The following is a 27,734-nucleotide window of genomic DNA, read 5'->3' on the forward strand; positions in this document are numbered from 1 at the left end:
GGTTGTTTTGTTGTTGTTTTACAAACGGTGTGCACAGTACGCCTAAGGACAACACCTTGGGAATCTGGTTTCTGTCACCGAGCGTGACGTGAATCAGACATTCCTCCTCGCGGGGACGTGGCCTGTCGTCAGACCTCCTCCGATTTTCAGGGCTGTGTAGTACTCCAGTGTCTGGCTGGGCCACAGTGGGCTGTTTCCCGCAGCTGGCTGAGTGGCCAGGCAGCTGCAGGAAGGGCTGGCTCCAGGTGGACATATGTTCTGGCTTCCCTTGAGTAAACCCTCACTCGGGAGCCCCTCCCCAGCGGCTGCCAGGCTCGGGGTGTGCCATTTGCCTTCCCGCTGGCAGGGGAGGGGAGCGGGATGCGCCCCCCCCCCGTCCTCCCCCCTCCACACTTTGGATGTGTTTCATTGAGACATAATTGGAGGACACAGTTGGGTAAGTTTTGACAAATGCATACATCTGCCTTCAACCCAGACACCCAGCCTCGCCAGCACCCCAAAAACCGCCTCAGGCATGTGTTTCCATTTGCAGGGGGGGGAGGTGTCAGTCCCTTTCCGTGCTGTATTTTATTCTGGCTGACACCGTCCTCCTCAGGATGAATTTCCCTGCAGGTGGTTTTCCTGGGGGGGGAATCTGGGAGGGGGGTGTCCAAGATCTAGACCCACCCCCACCCGAGTATTATTTCATAGGAACACCCCACGGCCACCTTCCAACCCTCTCCTCTGAATTCCGGATCTGCTGCAGTCCCTGAGGCTTCCACCTGCCCCTCCCCAGCACCCCAGCCGGCTACTTTACCCATTTCACAGATGGAGAGACTGAGTCACAGGGAGACGCCGCCGCCGCCTCCCCTGCCACCTATCCAGAGCCTTGGGATCCGGTGTGGGAGAACTTCCTGGCTCCCACCCCAGGACCCTGCACCACTCACCTGGGGCTCAGGCCGTTGACCCGGAACCCTCCCCTTCCCGACCGCCCCAGCCAATCCTCCCTGACCTGAGCCTTCCCCCACCTCCTCCTCCTCCTGCTTCGTCCAGCCCCACCATCTCGTCTGAAACAGGGCAGGGGCCTCCAGCCTGGCCTCCAGTCTGTCTTCCCTGTGGTGCCCTCCAGACAGCACTGAATCCCGTCCCTCCCCTCCCTCTATCCGCAGCTCTATCTCCATGTCTCCCACGTTCTTCTGGGTCAAGACCCAAGTCCTCCCTGCAGTCCGCGGTGGCGGGAGGGGGAGCCTGCACGACTCACCCACCCACCCTCTTCCTCTTTCCTCCTTCCTTGGGCCCACGGCTCACCTGCGGCAGCCTGGATGTCTCGCTGCTCCTCCAGACTCCGCCCTGCCCCAGGGCCTTTGCACGAGCTGGAGATGGAAGTTCAGGGAGACTGAGACTCTACCTTGTGTGCTGGCACACAGTAGGTATTCAATACAAGCTCTTTCCACAGTGACAAGCCTTGTGTTCCCGCACTTCAGCTGGCAGCGTTTGGCTTTGGGGGTGGGACGTCGGGGAGGGGGGTGGGGGGGCTGGAAGTTTGGTTGTCTCCCTCCGCCGTTAATTATTTTGTCGACAAGGCTCACAACTCAGCAAGTCAAGGTGGCATTTGAGAGGGACAGCTCCCTTTAGCGCAGCTGACAGCTAATTTGTGGGAAGTTTAATTACAGGCGGCGGTAATTAACTGGCAGAGCGCTGGGCAAGGAAGGCGGCCATCTGTTCCTGAGAACGTCCTCCGCAGGCCGGGCCAGGATGCGGAGGGGCGGGGCCTGGATGCGGGGCGGGGCCTGGATGCGGGGGGCGGGGCCTGGAGGCGGGGCGGGGCCGGGATGCGGAGAGGCGGGGCCAGGATGCGGAGGGGCGGAGCCAGGACGCGGAGGGGCGGGGCCAGGACGCGGAGGGGCGGGGCCAGGTTTCAGGGGCGGGGCCACAGGCCCGGGAGGGTGGGGCGTGCCTAGCTCAGGCGGAGGGGCCGCACTGCAGGGCCAGGACCAGGAAAGAGGCGGGACCATGACGAGTGGGCGTGGTATTAGCGTGAGGGCGTGGCCATGACAGAAGGCGGGACCCGGGGTGGAATGGGCGGGGCCATGAGTGGATAGGGCAGGGACGGGAAGAGGGAGGGGTGGAGCCAGATCGTGGGGCGGAGCCAGGGTCAGAATGGAGCAGAATGGTGAGAGGGGGCGTGGCCGGGCCTCTGTGTGTGTGTGTGTGTGTGTGTGTGTGTCTGTCTGTCTGTCTGCCTGTCTGTCTGTCTGTCCCTCCTGGGGCTTGCATTCAGGACCCTCCGCGCACGTGTGGGGATCGAGTCCCTGGATTGTCTCACGGAAACGGCTTTGGGACCGGTGCCACACTGCCCTGACTCAGTGGCGGTGGTGTCCGCACACCAGTTGTTTGTGACACGCAGAGCGCTGTGAACCGAAGGCGACCTCCCACCTGCAAACCGGACCCCAGCCTGCGATTTTAAACCACAAACTCTCCATGCTCCCTGCTGCTCTCAGAAGTGAATCCCATCCCCTGTTTCTTCAGCCAGGTCCTGGCTGGCTTTCCCCTAGGCTCTCACTGATGGAACCATCTTGGCTTCTGCAAGGTTTCGTGCCCCAGGACCTTTGCACCTGCTGCTCCCTCATTCCCCCCCCCCCCAGCTTCCTCTGCTTGAATCTTCTTGGTGCTTCTCTGCCCCACAGGTGGCAGGTCCACGGGACTCTGTGGGCTTGGGCTGGGATTGGCTTGGGGTGGCCCCAAACTCCAGGACCTCCTGCTCTGCCTCCAGAGTGCTGATGGTTGGGGGGGTGCGGGGGGCACCTCTGGAGTCCCCTACTTCCAACCAACACCGCCTATTTCCCCGCAGCACCACAGAGGCTGACATTTGGGGTTCCCTGCCTCTGCCACCACCGAGACGGGGGAATCCTTCGTGGTTTCCCTGGAAGGGGGGACACAGGGTGTCCCCCAGGAACCTGGCCCAAGCTGCAAAGTCGTGAAGGGAGGAGCGCAGACCCCTGCCAGCCCCAAGTTCCCCACTGAGCCTCAGTTTCCCCCCCACACACACACATACCAGGGCCAACACAGATGGCACCGCCTGGCCGGCAGGAAGGAGCTCCCTCAGCTGAGCTCACGGGTTGGCAGCCGTGGCGGGGGCGCGGGGCTGGCATGGCCGGCCCTGAGCAGATGCAAGGGTTTGGCAGCCACGATCGTTCCCGGAGGCGGCTGGAAAGGAGCCTGGGCCTGGCTGCTGGGGTAGCAAGGAGGCTGGGACAGCGGGGAGGGGGTGCCTCAGGACGGGGGGAAGGGGGGCAGGCAGGGCCTGAGCAGAGGGGGAGCGTCCATGTGCACTTACCAAACACCCCCGGATGTAGCAGGCATTGTGGCTTTTCCGCTCAGGGGGGGAGACGCCGCCTCCAGGCAGCCCCCGGGGTTTCCTGGGGAAGTTCCTGGTCTGGGGGGTTAAACATAGCTCCTCCAGCAGTAATTCAGTGGGCAGGTCCTCGGCTCCCTTTGCAGGCAGGGAAACTGAGGCTCAGAGAGGATGGATGGTGGGATGAGTCCTCTGGCCTGGCGCACAGAAGGGCCTCAGGCAGGCTGATTTACCTCCCTGGTGACCTGGATCGCCCTGACCATCCACAGGAGGTCTAACTTGGGGAGCGTCCCTCAGTCACTCAAGAAACTTGTGAAGCCGGGCGCCGGTGGCTCGCGCCTGTCACCCTAGCTACTCAGGAGGCTGAGATCTGAGGATCGCGGTTCAAGGCCAGCCTGGGCAGGAGAGACCGTGAGGCTCCTATCTCCAATAAACCACCAGAAAACCGGAAGTGACACTGTGGCTTCAGTGGTGGAGTGCTCGCCTTGAGCTGAAGATCTGAGGGACAGTGCCCAGGCCCAGAGTTCAAGCCCCAGGACTGACTCAAAGGAAAAGAAGGGAAGAAGGAAAGAGGAGGGGGGAGAGAAGGAAGGAAAGGAGGAGGGAGGGTGGGAGGAAGAAGGAAGAAAAGAAAAGGAAAAAAGAAGAGTGGTCAGCTACTCATACAGAAAACAGGAGGGAAAAAACCCAACAGCCTGTATTCCCAGCCGGGGAGGGGAGTAGAATTAAGAAACCCTAACTCACAGCAACCCTTGACCCAATGGCCGTAGCTGCCATTGAGTCCCCCCCCCACACCCCACCAGACACCCTAGAGACAGGCCTTGTCTCCCGTTGCTCGGCTGACGTCCTCCTCCTCCTAGCCCAAAGCGGCTGCGGGCGCTCCAGCCATCCCTCCCCGCATCCACCTTGGCAGCAAGAGCCACACACACCACCGGTGGACCATCCAAAACCCCCTTTTCGTTTTGAACTTTTATTTTCACGACGTCCCCATCCAGATCTGGTCTGGCGAGGGGGGTCTGTGTTGGGGGGGGGAGGGAGGGCAGGAAGGGGGTGCGTGTCAGGAGGCTCGGGGAGACCCATCCGGAGGAGACGCGACGTGGTCGGCCAGGCCCAGGGACGTGGAGCTGCAGCGGGGCCGGGGGCCGGCGCGGGCCAGCAGCTCCAGCCGCCGGGAGCGCAGCTGGGCCTGGATGGCCCAGATCGGGGGCGGGTGTCCGGGCAGCGAGGGCGCGTCGGGCTCGTCGTCGTCGTCGCCGTCGCCGCCGCCGCCGCCGCCCAGGCTGTCGGCGGCCGAGTCGGAGCCGTCCTGGGTGCTGGCGACCGACTGCTTGCACATGGGGCAGGCGCGCTGCGCGGCCAGCGCGAACCAGGGGTCGATGCAGCGGCAGTGGTAGGCGTGCGAGCAGGGCAGGATCTTGAGGCGCTCGCCCTCCTCGTACTCGTCCAGGCAGATGGCGCACAGGTCGCGCAGGCGCGTGAACACCTGCACCTGGGCCTTGTGTCCCGGCGGCGGCGGCGGCGGCGGCGGCGGCGGCGGCGGCGCGGGCGGCGAGCGCAGTGCGCGTGCGCGGCTCCACCAGGCGGCGCCCGCGCCCAGCCCCAGCCCCAGGCGGCGCGCCAGCAGCAGCGCGGCGGCCGCCAGCGCCAGCGCGCGGCCCAGCAGCCAGGCGAGCGCCAGGCGCCGCGAGGCCGCGCCCCCGCCGTCCCCGCCGCCGCCGCCGCCGCAGGCCGGGCCGTCGGGCAGCAGCCACACGTGCGCCGTCTTGTCGCAGCGCAGGATGACGCGCAGGTCCTGCGAGGCCGCCTCGCCCACGAACACGGCCGGGATGGCGATCTGCCGCCGCAGGTCCTCGTAGCCCGGCGCCATGCGCACCAGGCCGTCGGAGCGCACGTTGTGCACGATGGCCGCCTCGAACCCGGCGCGCTGCGCGTGCAGCACCTTCAGGTCGAAGGCGCAGTCGTAGCGGCGGATGAGCGCGATGGCGCCCAGCGAGGCGTTGCGGCCCGCCGGCGGCCGCGGGCCTGCGATCGGCTGGCACGCGTTGGCCGGCCGCGCCTCCTCCAGGTAGCCGCGCACGCCCTCGGGCGCCAGCGGGGCCCCGAACAGCGCCGGCAGCGCGGCGAAGTCCACCGAGCTGGAGTTGCCCCACAGCACGGCGCGCACCACCGCCTCCGAGCCGCTCAGCAGCGCCAGCAGCAGTAGCAGCAGCCGCGCCGCGCCGCGCCCGGGCCGCTCCATGCGCGCCGCCGCCCGGGCCGCGCGCCTAGGCCGCCCCGGGGCCCGCGGGCAGCGCCGGGCCGCCCGGAGCGCCAGGGCCGCGGGCGCATGCGCCGGGCGGGCGCGCGCGCGCGAGGCTGGCGAGGCCCACGGGGTCAGCGGGACGCGGACGGCGGCGGGAGTCGGGGGGAGGGGGGACCCTAGGAGAGAGCGGCTCCCAGGGGCAGCCCAGCCCGCATGGCGTCTTGGAAGCTGGGCTCCCCGGCCCGGCTTGTCCCCCTCTCTGCCAGGTGACACTGAGATCCCGGTAGCCACCCTCCCCTCCCCCCTCCCCAGGGTTCTGCCAGCCTCCACCCTCCCCACCCCCACCTGCACACCTCTGTGACGTCATCTCTGCCAAGGTTCTAGCACTCCAGACACCGTGCTCGAGGGGCCCCCCCCACCGCCCGCCCAGGATGCTAGGGGGGAACCCCTATACGTGCACCACCACCCCGACCCAATCGCTGCCTCTGCTCCAGCCCACCTGGGCCTCCCAGCTCCTGCCGGCCCCAGGCCCTTTGCACAGGCGGAATCCTCTGCCCGGAGTCTTTCCCTCCTCCTCTCCTGCTCTGCTCTGTGCCATTCTCAGGGCCCAGCTTGCCTGGTGAAGCCCCTCCTCGTTCGTTCTCCCTGTTCTTTCTCTGCTGAATTTTCTGGGAGCAAGCTCCGGGCTTTTTTCGGTCCTGCCTCCCTCATCAGACCCGGGGGGGGCCCCCCCGACAGGCACTGTGGGGCCTGTGAAGGAAAGGAGAGGCCCTGGACGCTCAACGGGAAACCGTCTAATTCAAGTTGTTCCACACCAGCTGCCCCAAATCCGAGCTCTCTCTCGGGCACAGCTGCGGGGATGGGGTGGGGGCACTGAGGCCCCCCCCCGAGGAGGAGAGGGGAGCGAGGGGATCCCCGGCCATCCCCACCCTGCCAGAGCGCCTTCCCTGGCCGAAGGAAGCGAGCACCTTGGAGAGAGTGCATAGGTTTCTTTCTGGAGCTTTCTTTTCCTTGTCCAAGCCGGGCCCACCCGCCTGCGTTCATCGAGATTTGTGGTGATAAATAGAAAAGCCCAATGCTCTTTTATTTCAGCAGAAAAGACCGCGCTCTCAGTTTGTGTCACTGGAAATGACAGCGTGTGGGCTTCAGGTTTGGCTTGCTCCAGGCGCTTCACCAGGAATCTCCCTCCCCCCCCCTCTCCATTTCCCTTCTTCCCTCCCTCTCCCTCCCCTCCCCCATTCTCTGCATCCTCACTTTCCCCGATGCAGGTCTGCATCTCACTCTTCAGCCGTCCAGGTGGATGTCAATTAGTCTCTTTGGCTCCGCCTCTTTCTCCCTCTCTAACTCGGCCCACTCTGAGTTGAGTGTGTTTGGGAAGGTGAAGGACTCTGCACCTCACGGCCAGGTGAGCCTGAAGAGGTGACACAGGAGGGCTCGTGGCCCCCCAACCTCAGCCCGCCGTGGTGGCTGAGCCGATCCTGCTCCCCGGCTCGGAGCCTCTCCGCCCCAGATGGAAAGCACGGCTCAGCAAGTACCTTCCCAGTACAGCTGCCCACCGCTGGCCCTGAGACAAAACACTGGAAACGTGCAGCTTCTAAAGAAGAAAGGTTGGCCAGGTGCGGGTGGCTCACGCCTGTCACCCCAGCTGCTCAGGAGGCTGAGACATGACCATCGCAGTTCAAAGCCAGCCCAGACCGAAAAGCCCCTGTGAGACTCTTATCTCCAACGGACCACAAAAAGCAGGAAGAGGAGCCGTGGCTCAAGCGCCAGTCTGGAGCACAAAAGCTGAGGGGCAGCCTTCAGGCCCTGTGTTCAAGCCCCACAACCGGCAGAACCCAAAAAGAAAAAGGAAGAAAAGGAAGGCGGAGGAGGAAAGAAGAACAATGGTTGGGTCTTTGACTCACATTTCTGGAACTTGCAGCCCATAAACAGTTCCGTGGCTCTGGTCTGTGGTAGGGCCCTGGGCCAGAGGGAGCCCTGTGGTGAGCCACCCTTCCCCACACTTAGTGATCAGGGAGCAAAAGAGAGTGATGACCAGGTTCCCAAGATCTGCTCTGAGGCCACACCCCCAATCACCTAAGATCTTCCCCAAGGCCACGCCCCCAATCACCTAAGAACTCTCTGCAGGCCACACCCCTTAAGGGGCCACCACCTCCCAACAGCAGTAAGCTGGGGAAACCTCGGAAAGACTGCCCCAGAAGTGGGGAAGGCAAGGGAGAGTTCAGAGTGAGGTGAGCAGGCCCAGAGCTGCAGGTATGTGGAAATCACCTCACATTTTGGACTCTATTGCAGTTTGAACTCAGGACCTTGCACTTGGTAGGCAGATGCTCTGGGTGAGAGCCATGTCCTCAGCCCTTTCTGCTTTCATCGTTTTGTCAGTGAAGGTCTTGTGTTTATGTTCAGGCTATCCTGGGCCGTGATCCTCCTGTTTCAACAGCCTTCCACATAGCTGGGATTACAGTCATGAAACACCAGGTGCAGATTTTACCCAGTGAGCCAGAATGTCAAGAAATATTGATTGTCCTGATCGCCCCTTGTCAAGAAGAACTGTGATTGTCCTGATCGCTCCTTTTTGAGTAGCTGGGATGACAGGTGTGAGTCACCCTACCCGGCTGCTTCTGAGACAAGATGTCTCAGGCAGGCTAGCCTGGGACTCATGATCCTTCCTAGCCTCTCTAGAGCCGGGAAGACAGATGTGAGCCACCACATCTGGCGAGAGAAGTACCTTCGAATTACAGCACGGTAGAGTGAAGATGGTTGAGACTTTTGTCAGATGGAAGAGTTCAGGAGGATTGAAGTTCTTTGGCAGCCCAGGCGAAAAAGTGAGACGCCCTCTCCCATCCCAACAACCAACGCTGGAGAGGAGGGGAAAGATCGCACACCTGCTGCAGCAGGAAGCAAAGGCGAGGGACGCTGGCAAAAAGTGTAGCACTGTCTCTAAACAACCAGCCCCAAACAGAATGGGGTGTGGCTTTTGCTGAGGGGCGTAGCTCATGTGGCTGGGGGCGTGGATTGTGCCAGGGCACCGGTTTTGTGGCCTGGCTTCAGTGTGAAAGGTATGACTCGGTGGTAGATCACCTGCCTAACAAGAACAAGGTCCCGAGTTCAAACCCCAGCACTGCCAGAAGTGCGTGCACACGTGTTTTAAGGCTGCTGGACCCCAGCCTGGAGCCTCACTGTATGCTTATGTAACAAGTTCACTTCAGGGGTGGTTCCAGGAACAGTATATGGAAACTCTGTGTTATTCCTGCCAATTTTCGGTAACTTTAAAATGATTTTGAAATGAGGCATTAAAAAAAAAAAGCTGCCAGAAATCCTTAAGGCGCACACACACACACACACACACACACACACACACACACACACACACACACACGTTGAAGTCACTACAGAAAAAATAAGTCATAGAAAGAGGAGGCATGAGGAGGGGCAGCCTAAGCAAAGGCCCTGTGGCAGGCTGGGTGAGAGGCCAGGATAGGGGGGACAGTGAGGGCCCCAGGGAAAGGAGGAGGAAGCAGGGCTGGGGCAGGTCTCTCAGGGATTCGGGGACCAGCAAGCATCTCAGGGGCTTGGGGAGGGAAGGGAAGAAGCCAGATGGGGGTCTGGGCTCAATGATAGAGCACACTCCCAGCACCACCAGCCAACCCCCAAACAAAGGAGCGGATAGGGGGTTCAGGGCATGGGCAGATGGGGACAGACCTCCGGGGGATTGTGGGGAGCTTATGACATCACAGCCACCCCCATCCCAAGCAGGAGAGAGCTGGCATGTCCAGGAACCCACAAGGCAGGTGACTGGGGTGCTAGCAGGCAGGAACGAAGCACCCCAGGCTGGTGGCCAGCCCTGGAAAGACAACAGGCACTTGGGGAGACAGTGGGGACCCCCAGGGGATCCTAGCTGGCAGATAGCAGCAGCCATGGAACCCCCAGAACCACGTCTGCCAATATGGGAGCCTCCAGCTACATGTAATTATCTACATTCATTAAAGCAAAATGTGAGCAGAATCCATATGTGCACTCATACGGGAACATTCCAGAAAGTTCTAACAGACAAATCCCCATGCCAGAACATTTAAGTAAGAGAGTGCTATACCCCTGATTGAAATTCTAGGATTGAAGCAGTGTGCTGGTGGCTCAGGCCTGTCATCCTAGCTACTCAGGAGGCTGAGATCTGAGGATCTTGATTCAAAGCCAGGCTGGGCAGGAAAGTCCATGAGACTCTTATCTCCAATGAACCACCAGAAAACCAGAAGTGGCGCTGTGGCTCAAGTGTTAGAGCGCTCGCCTTGAGCCCCATAACTGACAAAACAAGTACCCTGACATGCTGTAACCCTTCTGTACATCACCTTTACAATAAAAATTTAAAACTTTTTTTTTTTTGTTCCAGTCCTGGGGCTTGAACTCAGGGCCTGGGCACTGTCTCTGGGCTGCTTTTGCTCTACCACTTGAGGCACAGCACCAGTTCCGGCTTTTTCTGTGTGTGTGGTACTGAGGAATGGAACCCAGGGCTTCATGCGTGCTAGGCCAGCACTCTACCACTGAGCCACCTTCCCAGCCCAATTAGTTAAAGAAAGAAAAAGTCTTTTCAAAAAAAGCAACTCTAGGATTGCTCTGCTTGTGGATGGGGGTGATGGAGGAATCTGGGGTCCTGAGCAGCCGTGGGAGGCCACCCCCAGGCTGAGGGGCCGGGCTCAGGCCAGGGCAGGGTCAAGGCCCTGGGCAGGGCTGACCATCCGGAGGGGAGAGGCGGGAAGCGGGCAGGGAGAGCAGCTGAGCTGGGAACAGGAGCCGCGGGGCCCGGGGGTGTCGGAGCCCCAGCCCGTCCCGCCACCCCTGGGCTGGGCCGGGATTTGCGTGAAGACACAGCTTGCCTACATGCTAACGAGTTTCGCCTCCAAATGGTGGCGGGCTGCGCCGTGTGTATGCGTGCGTTTAATTCGGGAATGAATTTAATTCTAATTCCGCCGACTTCGGGGATGGAAACAGCTGTCTAACGAGTTAACAGTGGGTTTTAAATAGCTGGCATCTGTTTGCCGTCTGAGCCAACCCCTCCCCGGGCTGCTTCCGAGGCCCCCGGAGCTCGCGGATTTCGGGGGGCCCCCCCGTTATGAAATACAGGAAGGGTGGCAGCCCCCAGACTCCAGCCAGCCACAGACGGTGCTGCTGCCTGGGGTTCCCTGCTGGGAGGGGGCGTGGCCCAAGCGGGTGGGGGCGTGGCCCAACCCGTGGGGCGTGGCCCAGGTGATGGTGGGCGGGGCTGAATAGGAGCCTGGGGCTCCAACTGGAAGGGGCGTGGTTTGAGCGGCAGAGGAGGGCCAAGGGGTAGAGGCGTGGCTGGAGCTAGGGGCGTGGCCCACGCGGTAGGGGCGTGGCTCACACCAGCACCAAGGCCTTCTGCCCAGCTGGGACTCTGACCCCACTCCTCCCTCACCCCAAGCCTATTTATTGCCCCAGGGTGAACCGGCCGAGGCAGGTGGGAGAAGGCAGGGAGCAGGAGCCTTCTACTGGGATTTCTGGGGCCTCATCTGTTAAAAAAGTGGGGTGCTTCCCGGCAGAACTGGGGCCCAGAGAAAGGCAGGCTGTGAGTTCCTTTCACCCCCAGTCCCCAGGGAGGCAGAGGTGCAGCCGCTCTGGCGCGATGTGGGCGCCCGCAATACCCATCTGTGGTCCGAGACGTGCAGGAGTTAAGCCGCTCGGCTTGTGAAGGCGTAGATCCTGAACTCTGCTTCTCAGAACTCCTCCCAGGGGGCAGCCCACGTCTCCCCGTGTCACCCCGACTGGCCTCGACCTCCCGGCCTCGGGCGCTCCTCCCTCCGCGGCCTCCCGAGCAGCTGGGACGGCAGGTGTGCGGCACTGCGCCCGGCAAGCGTGCGCTTTATAAATACGTGCATCGATTATAGACCAGCTGTACCCCAAAAGCTATAAGCCCAAGTGAACCCAGATGACTTAGCCTAGTGCAGGGCACCAGCTGCAGGTTGGGGCTTGGAGGCCACGGGTGGGTTTGAGGGATGGAGGGACCCCAGGAGCCCATCCCAAGGCCTCAGCCTCCCCTGGGCACACCCAGTCCCCAGACCCAGATGTGTGGAAAGGGCGTGGCTTCAGCTGTAGGGGCGTGGCTTCCATCTGTGTGGGCGTGGCTCCAAGGGGTGGGGTCCGACTCCAAGATGTGGGTGTGTCCTTACCCTGTGGTCTGTGACTCCAGTCCAGGGGCGTGGCTTCACTGGGAGGGGTGTGGCTGCTTGGACTGGGCGTGGCTTTAGGGGGTGGGCGTGGCTGCAGGAAGGGTGGGGGATTTGGCGTGGTCTCCTTGGTGGGGCGTGGTTTCCAGACAGGGGGCGGGGCTTCGGAGATCACCAAGGAGACAGATGATCAATGCGCTGGGCCAGGTCTTTGGACTTCATAGTTGCCCAGGTGACTAAACATCGCTCTGCCTGGGTCCAAGGAGGTTGGGGGGGGGACGGGGAGAAGTGGGGTCCTCCCCATGAGCCCCCTAGTCCCCCTCCAAGCATCAACCCACTGCAAGCATCGCTGTCCAAGCAACAGGAGCTCCTGAGGGGGACAGCAGTGGCTCTGGTTCCAGGGCCCCGGTACAACTAAGGCTCTGTGACTCCCAGGCACCAGTGGCTCACGCCTGTAATCCCTGCTATTCAGGAGGCTGAGATCTGAGGGTCCTGGTTCAAAGCCAGGCCAGGCAGATGAGCTGGGAAGGTGGCTCAGTGGTAGAGTGCTTGCCTTGCATGCATGAAGCCCTGAGTTCGATTCCTCAGCACCACATAAGCAGAAAAGGCTGCTAGTGGCGCTGTGGCTCAAGTGGTAGAGCGCTAGCCTTGAGCTGAAGAGCTGAGGGACAGCGCCCAGGCCCAAAGTTCAGGCCCCAGGACTGACAAAAAAAAAAAAAAAAAAAAAAACCAGGCCAGGCAGAAAAGTCTCTGAGACTCCAATTAATCTCCAATTAACCAGTCAAGAGCCAGAAGTGGAGCTGTGTGGCTCAAGAAGAAGAGCACCAGAACCCAGGTGCCTGGTGGGTAGGATCACACCTGTAATCCTAGCTATTCAGGAGGCTGAGATCTGAGGAGGATCATGGTTCAAGCAGTAGAGTGCTCACCTTGAGCTGAAGAGCTAGGGGGCAGCGCCCAGGCCCAGAGTTCAAGCCCCACCACGACAAAAAAGAAAAGAAATAGAGCACCAGGCCTTGAACAAAAAAAGCTCAGGGCCTAGGACTGGCACACATGTACATCACACACACACACACACACACACACACACACACACACACACACATACACACCTGCCTGCTCTGAGTGCCTTTCTGCTTGTGCCTCCACACTCTCCTGCTTCTCCAGCCCACCAGGCTCAGTCCTGCCCCAGGGCCTTTGCACATGCTCATTTTCAAGTCAGTGCTCCTGTTCACTGATACATACTGAGGAAAGAGAGAGGTGGAGGAGAGGGTCTAGGGTCCCAGGAAGCATACAGGGCTGATGCAGTGGAGGAGGTAGGTGTCAGGGTGCTGGGCCAGGTTCCGGAGTACACTGCATGCTGAATGGGGGCTGGGTGGAGATACAGAGTCTTTGGCTCGCACATCAACAACTCGCCAGAGATGCAGGAAATATTTTCTCCGCAGCTGACACTTTTTTGCAAAATACAATTCCTTCAGCTTTCCTCCCTACAAAAAAACACATCCATCACAGACACCCTATGGTGCCTGCGAGGCCTGAGGCCACCGGACTATGCCCAGGGAGTGCGGGGGGGGGGGGGGAAGCTGGGGAAAAGCTGGGGAGTCAGGGAGGGGATGCCACCCTCCTCCCCACCCCCCACATTGGGAGGGCAACATTAACAAACAAACAAACAAAAAAAGGAAGCATAGTAAAAGTGCCCCATATGCCCAGGTTAACTCCATCTTTGCTTTTCAGATGAGAAAACAGAGCTCAGAGAGGGCAAGAAACTTTCCCAGGGCCACACAGCACAGCTAAGATGGGAGATCGGAACGACCATGCGCCCTCGAGACAATGCAGCTGTGGTCACAGCACCCAGAGAAATCCTCTATGAGGGTCTCTCCCCAGCCTCCTACCCCTCTGGTAGGAGGGTCCCCCATGTAGTGTCTTTAAAAACAGGTAGAAGAAGGTAGGTGCCAGCAGCTTACACCTATAATCCCAACTACTCAGGACTCTGACGTCTGAGGATTGTGGTTCAAAGCCAGCTCGGGGCAGGAAAGTCCTTAAGGCTCTTATTTCCAATTAAACAGCCAAAAGCTGGAAATGGAGTTGTGGCTCCAGTGGTATAGCATTACAGAAAAAGCTCAGGGACAGCACCCAAGACCTGAGTTCAAGCCCCAGGACTGGCACCAAATAAATAAGTAAAAAGGAAGAATACTCTGTGCCCAATATAGTAGGTTCCCCTCCAAATGCCAGCCTCAAAGGCACAGAGTGGCTGCCAGACACCAGGCAGCAGAGAACCATGGATAAGAGCACAAGCTGTGGGCTTAGCACACCAGCTTCAATCCAGCTCTGCCAGTTTCTTATGCAATCTTTTTTTTTTTTTTTTTGATCGTCATGAGCCTTGAACTCAGGGCCTGGGTGCCGTCCCTGAGCCTTTTCACTCAATGGTAGAGTTAGCACTCTACCATTTTGAGCCACAGCATCACTTCCAGTTTTTTGGTGATTTATTGGAGATAAGAGTCTCCAGGACTTTCCTGCCCGGGCTGGCTTTGAACCGTGATCCTCAGATCTCAGCCTCCTGCGTAGCTGGGATGACAGGCCTGGTGTCGCTGTGCAATCTTAAGCAAGTTGTATAACCTCTCTGTGCTGCCGCTGTCCCCACTTCTGATTTAAACCCAGTGTTTTGGAAAACCTTGGCACACTGCAGGTGGTCTGGGGTTAAGAAAGGTCCATCCTGGGCTGTCACCCTGGGGAAGCCGGAGGGGACCTGGCCCTGGTCCCAGATCCCCAGTTGCCGCAGCTCTGTGTCCCTGGCAAGGCCCTGACTCTTCTAGAACGTCTCCCCTCCTCCCGTTTCCATCGGGCGCCAGCAGCGCCGCATAAATCCCGCTTTACGGCTGTTATTGACGGGAGTGGGGAGCCAGGCCCAATTAATTCTGCAGGCTGGCATCTGTGTGCAAGGCGAGGTTCGCGCTCCGGGAGGGAGGGGCCCGAGCGAGCGGGGACAGGCTGAGGACAAGGTCGCGGCCAGCCCAGGCCGCCGATCCGGAGCCCGAGGCCGGGTCCTGGGGCTCGGTGAGGAGCCCCGGCCCACGCGGCGCTCAGCACGGCGCACACTGAATTCCCGGCTGTGAGATGGCTGGCGCAGCGGGGCCTGGCCGGTCACCGGGGCTCCAGCGGCAAGGCCAGGCCCTGGCCCCCCAGCCGCTCAGGAGGATCGCGGTCCGGAAGGTCTGGGAGACTCTGATCTCCAGTGAACCACCCACATGCCAGACGTGGGCCTGCGGCTCAAGGGGCGGAGCGCGACCAGCCTGGAGTGAGAGAGCTGCGGGGCAGAGCCCGGGCCGAGCTCAAACCCCCGACCGAAACAAAGAAATACAAAGATGGATCTGACACGCATCCATAGAGAGTCAGATGTGCGGCCTCGAGGTTCACCCTGCGGCGTCTGTACGTTTTATTAGTAGCTCACCAGCCCCACGCAGCTGCTCCACACAAGGACAGGGTTGTTGGTTGGTTGGCTTGTTTGTTGGCCTAACTGGGGTTTAAAGTTAGGGCCTTGAATTTTCCAGGCAGGCCTGCGGCCTCCAAGCCACGCCCCCTACTGCGGGAACCACGCCCCGCCACCTAAGCCACGCCCCTACCGACCTAGCCACCATTCCATCTTGTCCCCGGGTCAAGCCACGCCCACCGAGGAGCCGATCAGCATCATTCAGCCACACCCACAACCTTAGGCCACGCCCATCGTGGCCACGCCCCTGCCGCTTCCGTGAGGGTTCGCCCCCTCCCTGCACCTGCTTGGCCACGCCCCCCAGTTCCTTAGGCTTTGCTTCTTGTGGAGGTAGACTGAGTCTCACCCGCTATTCCTGCTTCCCGCATTGCTGCTGTCACAAGCCTGTGTGTCCCACCATGGCCCCACGTCTGCTGTAGAGTAGAGATGGACTCTCCCGAACGATCCTGCCTGGGTCTAGCTTCACAACATGATCCTTCGGATCTCAGCCTCACAAATAGCTGCCCCCCCCCACCAGGGTGCTCCCTGGATGGCACCCAGTCTTCTGAGAGAAGGAGGGTGAGGTGGTGCACACGCCTGTAATCCCAACATTCAGGAGGCAGAGGCAGAGGGAAAAGGAGAGAGAGAGGGAAGGAGGGAGGAGAGATGGAGAGGAAGGGAGGGAGGGAGGGAGGGAAGGAGGGAGGGGGCCTTGGCTCTTGTTTTCCTGTGTGAATTTCTTGCATCGGCTCCTTCCAAGAGCCAGATGTCAGCTTTCTTGCTTCCTTTGTGTATCTGGGGAGACACTGAGGCACACAGAAGGAGTGAGGGGATTTGAACTCAGGGCTGTTGCACCCCTGTTCTGGGGGACCGCCTGAATGTAGGGCTGAGGGCTTCCTGGTGGAGATCTTCCTTCCTGAGGCCCTGGGAAGCTGGGGCTGGGCGCTGAGGCTCAACCCCACCCCCCTCCGGGCCCCTCACCCCCCCACCACACACCTTGAGAGGAAGGACAGGGCGGTCAGCTGCGCCCAGAGCCACAGAGCCGCTCCCCCCAACAAATCCGGGAAGGAAGCCAATTAAGAAGAAATCAATTAAGCAAACTGTGAGCAGGCGGCGGCTGCTCTGTTAGTGTGCCCTTTGCCAAGAGGCCCCCGGTACAGCTTGCCCAGCCCACCTGAGTTCTTTTCGAGCAAGTGTGCTTGTGGTCCAAGCAGGGCTGAACGGGCAGGGATGAGGAGCTGATGCTCAGATCTGAGCCAGGAAAGGGGTGTGGGGGGGTTCTCTGGTTGCATAACGCAGTGCTGGGGGGGGGCAGGTGGAGAGGACGCTGGGGACCCGCAGCTCAGTGTGACCAAGAGACTGAGCGGAGCAGTGGGGACAGAAGGCTGTAATTTGCTCATTTTCCCTGTCAATCAAACAATGGAAGTTGCTGTTTTTTGTGTGTGACAAGCCATCTGAGCAATTGGGTACCTGACAGCGAAGCTCTCTGCCTTGCAGGAGGTGGAAGTGGCGGTCACAGCCAGGGCTGCAGTCCCAGGGAGCTGGAAACAAAAGCAGAGGTGTGGAGAGATGTGAGCTCCTGGAGCCAGCCGTTCCTGAAGCTCATGCAGTCTGCATATGGCTGCGGCAACTGGTGCATAATAATCCTGACCCTCCCCTTCTGAGATAAGGAAAAGAAGATGATCGAATCTGTCCCTGCGTGGCATCCAATGACATGACCAGGGAGACAGAGGTGGACACGGCCCCCAGTGTTGTCCCTCAGCAGTTGCTGACCACATGAGAGGAATCTTCGCTCAGAGCCCAGCCTGTGTGCTGGCAACCTCTGAGACCAGGTGTGGGGGGGGGGGAGGGTGGAGGGGGGGTCTGCTTGTTATTGAAGCAGAACTAAGCCAATCCTAACATACAACAGAAATGCCACTTTGCATTCTCCTTCCGTCTTTGTGTTTGAGTCAGGGTCTCACCAAGCAGCCCAGCCTGGCCTTGAACTCAGGAGCCCCCTTGCTTCAGCCTGTTCATCAGTGTTAACCTGCTTCTCAGGACTGTCATGAAATCCCTGGAGCTGGGTGATTTTAAAGACAAAAGGTTGCCAGGCACCCATGGCTCACACCTGTCATCTTAGCTACTCAGGAGGCTGAGATCTGAGGATCACAGTTCAAAGCCAGCCTGGGCAGGAAAGTCTGTGAGACTCTTACCTCCAGTGATCCACCAGAAAACTGGAAGTGGCATATGGCTCAAGAGGTAGAACGCTAGCAAGCTTGGGGATAGTACCCAGAGTTAAAGCCCCATGACTGACAAAAAAAAAAAAAAAAAGAAAGAAAAGAAAAGAGGTTGCCCTGCACTGGTGGCTCACGCCTGTCATCCTAGCTACTCAGGAGGCTGAGATCTGAGGATTGTGGTTCAAAGTCAGCCGGAGCAGGAAAGTCTGTAAGACTCTTTATCTCCAATGAATCACCAGAAAACCAGAAGTGGCGCTGTGGCTCAAAGTGGTGGCAGAGCACCAGCCACAAGCAAAAGAGCTCAGGGGTGGTAGGTACCCAGGCCCAGAATTCAAGCCTCATGACCAACAAAAAGTTAAGATAATAAATAAATTAAGTAATTAAATAAATAAAAGATTTGTTTAGCTGACGTCCTGACGCGGCTCAGCCATGGCAAAGGCCCCTTTGTTGTGCCACACGGAAGCATGGAGAAAAGGAAGGGATGAAGAAAGAAAAAAATCACAAGACAGGGCTGCAGCTGGGCTGGATCCCCTTCTAACAGCCTTCTAACCAGAGTCAGGAGAGAATGACCATAATCCCTCCAAGGCCATGCCCCCAAGACATAAATACCTCCCGCTAAGCCACGCCTCTTAAAGGGATCACCACCTCCCACCTCACCACACTGCAATCGGGTTTTCAACATGTGAAGTCCTTGAGGGCTGAACCTTCTCACCTGCCCACGGAATAAGGGCGCAGGTGAGGAAGCATACAGGAGTACCATCTCTGAACCCAGGATGTGTGCTGTGTTTCCTGGACCCAGAGTCACATCGTGGCTTGTCATGGTTGGGGCTCCTGGGGTCCCCACAACACAGCTTAGCAGCCCGTAGGTGCTCAATGAATACCGACAGGTTGGTTCCCCAGCATGGGAAACACATCACGTATGCAGGCTAGATGAAGAAATGAATGAATGAACTTTCCGGCCGGTGGTAAGGTTTCAACTGCAGAACGTTTGATCCTGGTCACAAAGCCCCCTGCATTATCCACACTTTAGAGAGGGGAGACTGAGGCCAGGCGTCCTTCCGCCTATTAGGGGACAGCGGGTGAGAAGATCGTGGGCTCAAGGCCAGTCCAGGCAGACAAATAGAAGACTCCTAAGCCAGGTGTCCACGCCTGACATCCTAGCTACTCAGGAGGCTGAGGTCGGAGGATCATGGTTCAAAGCCAGCCTTGGCCAGGAAAGTCTTTGAGACTCTTATCTCCAATGGAACTGTGGCTCAAGAGGTAGAGCGCTAGCCTTGAGCAACAAAGCTCAAGGACAGCAGCGCCTAGGCCCTGAGTTCAAGCCCAGGATCACCAGAAAAATGGGAGGAGAAAGGGGATCTGCCCAAGTTGGCACAGTGGAGCCCAATGCTGACTTGGTGTCCTTGGGCCTGTCTGGGGCCAGTAGGACACTGTCCTGGGGTTCCCCACCCTAGGGCTCCCCGATACCAGGCCGTACCCCCTGGCTGGCAGCTCTCTCCCCGAAACCTGTTTGGTAAAAGGCTCGTCGTGCGCCGGCTGCGGGCTGTCGACATGGAAATGGCAGGCGCGCCTTGACTGGGGTAATTAAGAGCGTTTTGGGACGCCCGGCTTGATTAAAAGCAGATCAGCCGTTCCGAATGAAAATGCGGAAGGCAAATTGCTTTTGTTGCCACTGTCACCGGCTATTTTAAACCCCAGCGTCGTCGGGAACTAATGAAGCCGGGCCCGTCACTCATCCCTGGCTGTCGCCCCCCCCTACCCCCAACACCCCTCGGCCTGTCACGACATCAATCCGGGCCGGGTCACCCTTAGATCCAGCCTGATGTAGGGACACCCCGAAATCTTCCTGGCCCCTGACTTTGCTCAGGTGTCCTCTAGGCCTTCTCCACCTGGCCCCTTTTCCCCACCCTGGGACCTGATGCCCACCCGCCCCCTTCCAGCCTCCCCCAGCCTCAGTCTCCCCGATCTGCCCTTCCCACCCTACCAGACCCCCTGAGAGTGGCTCCAGTGACCACCAGCCAGGCTGTGCACAGATACATGGAGGATTGAGGTGGCAACTGCAGTGGGAAGTCCCTCCTGCAGTCTAACCATGAGTTGCACTGCATCCAAGTCTCCTGGGTCACCGGGCTTATGGGTCACTGTCTCTATCTACTCTTGTGGGAACAGAGTTCAAAGTGGACAATACTGTCGCCCGGGTGTGACCTGAAGGGAAAAGAGCTGTCTTGGGCATCCGCAGATGGTTCACACCTGTCATCTTAGCTATTCAGGAGGCTGAGATGTGAGGATCACAGTGCAAAGCCAGCCTGGGCAGGAAAGTCCCTGTGAGACTCTTTATCTCCAGTTAACCACCAGAAAGCCGGAAGTGGTGCTGTGGCTTAATGTGGTAGAGCGCTAGCTTTGAGCAAAAGAGCTCAGGGACAGCGCCCAGGCCCTGAGTTCAAGCCCCAGGCCTGACACCAAAAAGCAAGGCACCATCAAAGTTTTTAAACACAGGAAGACCCTGTTCTGATTGACAGATGTCAGCTGATATGTGTGTGTGTGTGTGTGTGTGTGTGTGTGTGTGTGTGTGTGTGTGTGTGTGTGTGTGTCTAGGTGGTAGGTCTTGAACTCTGGGCCTGGGCGGTTTCCCTGCGCTCTTCAGCTCAAGGCTCGCTCTCTACCACTTGAGCCACAGCGCCACTTCCGGTTTTCTGGTGGTTCACTGGAGATCAGAGTCTCACGGACTTTCCTTCCTGGGCTGGCTTTGAACCGTGATCCTCAGATCTCAGCCTCCTGAGTAGCTGGGATGACAGGCGTGAGCCACCGATGCCCAGCTGTCACCCTCATTTTGCAGATGTGAAGAACAGAGGCCCAGGCCTGGGAAGCCACTTGTGCAGGGCTCCCCAACCCCCAGCCCTCCCCACTCCCAACCCCACCCCCAGCCCTCCCCCCCACCCCCGCAAAGAGGAGGAGGAGGAGGAGGAAGAGGAGGAGGAGGAGGAGGAGGAGGAGGAGGAGGAGGAGGAGGAGGAGGAGGAGGAGGAGGAGGAGGGTCTACCTTCCCACCCCCTCCCCAAAGCAGCTGAGCGCCAGGGGGTGAGGAAGGCTGGGGATCTGGGAGCTGGGGAGAGGCTCAGCCTCCAGTGGAGGCCGCCTTTGTGCTGGCAGCTGCTGGAACGCGGCTCTCATTCAAAGCGGCTGAGTTCCAGCTCCCGCCGCCGCCTTCCGCCTCCAGCCCCCATCCGCCCCAAAGCAATGGGCTTTGTTGTCTTTTCTGGTCCTCTCTCTCCTCTCTCTCTCTTGCTCCCTCTAATCGCTGCTTCCCCCGAGATGGAGAGGCCGGCGGGCGGCGGGAGCAGGAGTGAGGCACAATAAATAAACACCGAGGCTGAGCTGACGGACGGGATTTTCGCCTGCCACTCTGACACCCTGACAAAGGCAGGCGAGAGGCTCAGGCCGGGGCGTGGGGCGCCTGGTCCCCCCCAACACTCTCCAATCAGGCACAGCTCGCTCGCTCGGCGGCAGTGGCGGCGGCTGCTGCATTGATATCTTCAGAAACAAATTAATCGGCCGGCTTAGCTGGCAGGGAACGTGTTCTGTCCAAGCCAGGAGCATGGTGAGGAAGGAAAGGGGAGGCAGGAGGTGACCCCTGTGCTGTGTGACCTTGGGGTGTTGCCTGCCCTCTCTGTGCTTCTTCTAAGCAGTCTGTGCATGGGGTGACCCCAAATGCACAAATCTATCCTCTCCCAGCCTGCCACAGGTCCCCTGGCCCAGAGGGGTGAGGCCCAGGGGTTGAGAATGGAGAGCAGGGCAGGGCAGGGTACAAGGCTGCCACACCTGGAAGGCCTCAGTTTTCCAATCTGTGAAATGGGGGCAGGAAATGGCCGCCCTCGCCAGGCGCCCGTTGTCATCTTAACTACTTAGGAGGCTGAGATCTGAGGATCGCTGTTTGAGGCCAGCCTGGACAGGGAAGTTTGTGAGACTCTTATCTCCAATTAGCAAGAAAAAAGCTGGAAGTGGAACTATGGCTCAAGTGGTAGAGTGCCAACCTTAACTGAAAGAGCTCAGGGACAGCGCCTAGTCCCCAAGTTCAAGCCCCATGACCGACCCCTCCAAAAATAACACCCCAGAAATATTTAAAACCCAAACAAACCCCACTTTCAAGCCCCATCCTGAGGGGCCTGGCCAGGCCCTGGGATGAACCCCAGTTCGGCCTTCCCTCGGCCCCCCAGCTGCGCGAGCCAAGTTTGCACCTTGGCTCAAACACAGCCCCCCACTCCCACGCTCACCCCCGCTCCGGCTCTGCAGCCTGTGGGGACCCCAACACTATTCCACACACCCGGATGTCACCCACCTGCACCCCTCCACGGCCCCCACGACTGGAGCTGTCTTAGGAGAATGGGCTGCGCCGCCCCCCACCCCCCCCCACCCCACCCCCCCCCCCCCCCCGCGGGCTTCATCTCCCGCTCAGCCGGGGGCCGCATTAGTGCTCAAACCCATTCTGAGAAATTAGACCAGCGGCCTTTGCGACAATCACAGGTCATTCCGGCCTGCCATTCCCAGGGGCTCCCTGCCGGCATGACAGCACAGACGCAGCGGGTCTGCGGGGGGACTTGGGGGATCCCCGCCGGCCGGCTCGGGACTCAGGCCATCTCTAAGTCAGCAAGGAAAGGAAAGAATGCCATGCGACTCTTGGTAAATTTCTAGGGATCATGGCTGGCCCTGGATACCTTTCAGAGCTCCTGAAGAAAGGGGCACGGGTGCAGGGGGTGGGGGACACCGCCACCAGACCTTTCCTCTCCCAGATTTTATTTTTTGGTTTTTGGTTTTTATTTTTTTTGTCGGGTGTGGGTCTTGAACTCTGGGCCTGGGCGCTGTCCCTCAGCTCTTCAGCTCAAGGCGAGCGCTCTACCACTTGAGCCACAGCGCCACTTCTGGTTCTCTGGTGGTTTATTGGAGATCAGAGTCTCACAGACATATATCTGTCTGGGCTGGCTTTGAACTGTGAACCTCAGCTCTCAGCCTCCTGAGGATGACAGCCGTGAGCCACCAGTGCCCGGCGGTAACTCTTTCTTTCTTTCATTTATTTATTTACTTTTGTGCCAGTCCTGGGGTTTGAACTCAGGGCCTGGGTCTCATCTCTGATCTTTTCTTTTTGCTCAAGGTTGGTGCTCTGCTGCTTGAACCACATCTCTACTCCTGGCTTTTTCTTTTGGTAGTTTATTGGAGATAAGGGTCTCACAGACTTCCTTGCCCAGGGCTGGCTTTGAACCACGATCCTCACAACTCAGCCTCAGGCGTGAGCCCCTGGCCCTCCCTCCTCATTTTGCAGCTCCTGGAAGAAGGTGGCAGAATGCCAGCCGCAGCCGCCACCGCCACATCCTGATCTTGAAGCTCAGCCCCAGAACTGAGAACACAAATGTCTGCTTCTCCGACAGCCCAGGCCCCAGCCACCCCACCACTGCCCCCCACCCCCCAGCACCCAGGAGCAAAGCCCAGGGGAAGGGGGTGGCTGCATCCCCCCCAGGCCCTGGGCTCCTGGCCCCCCTGGACAGGCTTGCACCCCCAAAGCAGTCCTGCCAGGAGGCCATCAGGGCCCTGTCCAGCCAGGCCGGGAGGGAATTGGATTAAGTGCACGCCTCTCAGAGCTCTTCCCCAGGCTGGCTCAAGGACATTGTCCCATCGATCTCCACAAAAGAAAAAAAAAATTAAATGATGTCCTGTTCTGTTATTTAAAACGCCGCTTAAGCAATTCCCGCCTGGAGGGAGCCGGGCCCCGGGCCAGGACCCCCTCCCCACGTTTGGGGGGAGGGGGGAGAAGCTGGGACTGGATGGACAGGGCCCGGTGTCCTCCCCACCCGCAGGACGCGCGTTGCCCTGCCTGGGATGGATGAGAGTCAGGACAATTATGAAAATCGCTGATTTATAATCAACTCCACCAGGCTCTAATTGGTTCCTGGGGTGAGACAGGAAAGGCAGGTGTGGCCCCCGGGGACATGGGGGGACATTCTGGCTGTCACTCCCACAGGATGCTGGTGTGGCTCCCCGTGGCTCCCTGGGCCTGCCCATCTCATCCCTGCCCGCCCAGCAGAGCCCAGAACCTTCCTCTGCCCGTTCCCAGGCAGGGCAGGGGCTCCACACAAAGAACCACAGACTCCCAATTTTTCCTCCAGGTTTTGATCCACAGGTCAAGTAGCGATGGGTATCAGTTATATTCTTCGGCACTCCTGGGGTTTGAACTCAGGGCCATACACGTGTTAGGGCCACCTGACCGCCTACTGCTTAAGCCACGCCCCTGCAGGTCTAGCCACACCCTAAAACATTAGCCACGCCCCCACGGAGCCACCGAGTCACGCCCTACTGCTTGGGCCACGCCCCTGAACATTGAGCCACGCCTCCACACGAGGTCTACGCCCCCACAACTTAAGCCACGCCCGCACCGCTTACGTCACTCCCGACCACGAGAGCCAGCCACATCTCTGCTTGGGCCACGCCCTCACCGCTTAAGCCACGCCTCTACCATGTGAACCACGCCCACCATGTGAGCCACGCCTTCACCAAGTAAACTATGTCCCACCACTGGAGCCACGCCCCTCGCGTTTAAGCCACGCCCCTGACAGCTGCTTTTTCCCCCCCCCTCCCTCCTTACATACTTATTTTTTAGCCCAAATAACTTTACTCTTTGCCTGAGGCGTCTGGTCTGCCTATGTCTCGTGCATAGCTGAGATCTAAGTTGTATGCCACCTTGCCCACCCTGTTGAGTGAAATGAGGTCTCACTAACTTTGCCCAGTTGGCCTCAGACTGCAATCCTCTGAATCTCCACCTTCCAAGCAGCTGAGATTACAGAAGTGAGCCACGGCACCCAGCTTTAAGTGTGTTGTCCCACTAGCGGCCCTGACGCTCTCACGGGCCCTAGGAAGCTCTGGGCAGGTGCCTATCCTGCAGCAAGGTAAGGCGAGGTGCCCAAAGCCACCAAGGATCACCTACCAGGCACCAGTGGCTCACGCCCGTAATCCCAGCTACTCAGGAGGCTGAGGCCTGAGGATCGAGGTTCAAAGCCAGCCCAGTGCAGGAAAGTCTGTGAGACTCTTATCTCCAATAAACCACTAGAAGACCAGAAGTGGTGCTGTGGCTCCAGTGGCAAAGAAGCTCAGGGACAATGCCTAGGTCCTGAAGTTCAAGCCCCAGTGCTGGCACGTACACACACACACACACACACACACACACACACACACACACACACACAGAGATAAAATTAAAATATTCAAACCTGGGCAGAAGGGATGACGACTTTGCTCGCTCAGCAGGAACGGAGAACAGTGGTTTGAATCCCTTCAGTTCCTTCCCTCCCATGCTGTGTGATCTTACAGAAAGAGCTCTCCTTCTCTGGGCCTCTGGCCCCAGCATCGCCAAGCGCAGTGCTATGGCGCCTCCCCACGGGGGTGGGAGGGGTAGCACCCAGCGTGGACGTGCGCCCTACACTTGGAAGGGCTCCGGGCCCTCCCAATTCCGACCCACGGAAAAGTGGACAGGGAGCCGATGGCCGGCAGGCCGTGGGGAGAGCCGGGGTGGCTGCAAGACCACACCTGCTCCACAGGGGGGGGGGGCTGGCGCTGAGGGGCAGCCATGTCCAGTCCGGTCTCGGCAGCCCTGGCAGGCCCTGCCGGTTTGTGCTGTCCGCATTGCTAAGGATAAGATACTTCTCCCCAGGCCGGCCGTGATCGACATGGCGATGGCGCCCGCAGAGCAGGAGCGGAGGTGAGGAAAGAAAGAGGAATACTAGCAGGCCTCCAGGGTGCCCCACCTGAGGGCTGCCCCCTCCTGTCCCCTCAGCCTCGGCCCTGTGGGACTTGAAATCAGGGCCTGGGTGCTGGCCCAGCTTCTGTGCTCACGGCGAGTGCCCGACCACTTGAGCCACGGCGCCGCCTCTGGCTTTTCAGTGGTTCATCGGAGATCAGAGTCTCACGGACTCTCCTGCCCCGGCTGGCTTCGCCCCACGATCCTCCGATCTCAGCCTCCTGAGCAGCTGGGGGTGACAGGCGGAGCGTCAGCCCAACCTCGCTTTTCTCATCTGCAAAATGACGCGCATGGGCTGGGAGCGCTTTGCCTAGCAGTAAAGTTGGGGTTCGTCCCCAGACTGTACCCCCATTCATGGTGTAAAGCCCGCGGCTCCCATTGAGAGGAGGGAAGGAGCGGGCGCCGGTGGCTCACGCCTGCAATCCTAGCGCCTCAGGAGGCTGAGATCTGAGGATCGCGGTTCAAAGCCAGCCCGGGCAGGAGAGACCGTGAGACTCTTATCTCCAATTAACTGTCAAAAAGCTGCAAAGTGGCGCTGTGGCTCAAGTGGTAGAGTGATTGCCTTGAGCAAAAAAAAGCTCAGAGACAGTGCTCAGGTCTTGAGTGCAAACCCAGGGATGGAGGCAGAGGAAGAGGAGCAGGAGGAGGAGGAGGAAGAGGAGGGAGAAGAGGTGGAGGAGGGGGAGGAAGAGGAGGAGGAGGAGGGAGAGGGAGGAGGAGGAAGAGGAAGGAAAAGAAGGAGGCGGAGGAGGAGGAGGAAGGAGGAAGGAGAGTGAGGAGGAGGAGGTGGAGGAGGAGGAGGGAGGAGGAGGAGGAGGAGGGAGGAGGTGGAGGAAGAGGAGGGAGAGGGAGGAGGAGGAGGGAGAGGGAGGGGGAGGAGGAGGAGGGAGAGGGAGGAGGAGGAGGAGGAGGGAGAGGGAGGAGGAGGAGGGAGAGGGAGGAGGGAGAGGGAGGAGGAGGAGGAGGAGGGAGGAGGAGGAGGAGGGAGATGGAGGAGGAGGAGGAGGGAGAGGGAGAGGGAGGAGGGAGAGGGAGAGGGAGGAGGGAGAGGGAGAGGGAGGAGGGAGAGGGAGGAGGAGGAGGAGGGAGAGGGAGGAGGGAGAGGGAGGAGGAGGAGAGGGAGGAGGGAGAGGGAGGAGGAGGAGGAGGAGGAGAAAGAGGAGGGAGAGGGAGGAGGAGGAGGAGGAGGGAGGAGGAGGAGGGAGGAGGAGGAGGAGGCAGCAGGGGTGGCAATGATAGTGGCGTTTGATCCTTGCGTGTGTTTGGCCACATTTAATGGGGTGTCCACTCAGGGATGACTCCAACTCCGCAGGTTCAGGCCAGGCCCTGCCGCCTGCCCAGCCCTGTCTCCAGGGAGCCCTGGTCTCCCTGGGCTCCTCTGCCTGCGGGCTGGGAGGGCAGAGCGGAAGGGGCCGAGCGGAGCTCCCACCGCCTGGGCCACGCCGCCCGCCCCACCTCGCGGCGGAGATGAGCGGCTGCCACGCAGCCCACCATGGCCGCGCCCCTCACCCTCATACACAGAGAGCCGGAGACCTCTCGGGGTTCACCGGGGCAGCTTGGTTGGGGAGCGGATAGGCTGTCCCTCACGGAGGAGGTGGGGGGACTCCTCAAGGGGGGACAGGGTGGGGAGGGAGGGCGCTAAGGTTGGGGGGAGAATCAGGGTTAAGGGGAGCCCCGTCCCTCCCGGAGCTGCCCGTGGCCCTCGGCGCCCCCTCCCGTCTCCCCCACCCTCCGGGGACGGGGGGCTCAGCACCCCTCTTGCTGTCAGGCTGAGCCGTTTCTGGGTGACCTGTTGAGGGGTGTCACCCCAGGAAGGATGTGGACCCTGGGGTGCAGGGGGACACCAGGGCGCCGTGGACGAGGTCCTGTCCGCAGCTCGCCCCTCACCCGGCCGCCAGGTGCACAACCAGACCACTGCCCCGGCGGCCAGCAGGGGGAGCCCCGGCCCCACCCCGAGTGCCTGCCCCTCAGCAGGGCACCCCAAGAAACCACCCACCCACCCCACCCAGCGTGCCACACCTTCCACTCACAGTCCACCCTCCTCACCCCCACATAACCATCGCTTACCACCCTACCTGCTGAGTCAACCCACCCATCCACCCACCCATCCACTCATCCATCCATCATCCATCTACCTATCCACCCACCCATCCACCCATCCAACCACCCATCCACCCATCCATCCATCCATCCACACATCCATCCATCCACCATCCACCATCTACCATCCATCCATCCATCCATCCACTATCCACCCATCCATCCACCCATCCACCCACCCATCCATCCATCCATCCATCCATCCATCCATCCATCCATCCATCCACACATCCATCCATCCACACATCCACCATCCATCCACCATCCACCATCCATCCATTCATCCACCATCCTCCACCGATCCATCCATTCATCCACCATCCACCCACCCATCATCCACCCTTCCACCCACCTACCCATCCAGCCACCCATCCACCATCCACCCACCCATCCATCCATCCATCCATCCTCTCATCCACCATCCAC

The 27,734-nt window shown here is 59.8% G+C and overlaps 1 protein-coding gene across 1 annotated transcript; it reads right to left on the bottom strand.

Annotated features, from left to right (window-relative positions):
• Nucleotides 1–4,269: 4,269 nt before the first annotated feature.
• Znrf4 (zinc and ring finger 4) lies at nucleotides 4,270–5,573 on the bottom strand. Its single transcript, XM_070008063.1, has one exon. The coding sequence runs from the start codon at nucleotides 5,571–5,573 to the stop codon at nucleotides 4,392–4,394; it is 1,182 nt and encodes a 393-aa protein (XP_069864164.1). The 3' UTR covers nucleotides 4,270–4,391.
• Nucleotides 5,574–27,734: the final 22,161 nt, after the last annotated feature.

Source organism: Dipodomys merriami, unplaced genomic scaffold (assembly GCF_024711535.1).
Source record: "Dipodomys merriami isolate MVZ:Mamm:240054 unplaced genomic scaffold, mDipMer1.0.p SCAF_70, whole genome shotgun sequence".
NCBI classification, from domain to species: Eukaryota; Metazoa; Chordata; class Mammalia; order Rodentia; family Heteromyidae; genus Dipodomys; species Dipodomys merriami.

What these genes read in the sequence shown, in the direction of transcription:
- Znrf4 (XM_070008063.1), bottom strand. Translation starts at nt 5,573, where the DNA reads ATGGAGCGGCCCGGGCGCGGCGCGGCGCGGCTGCTGCTACTGCTGCTG.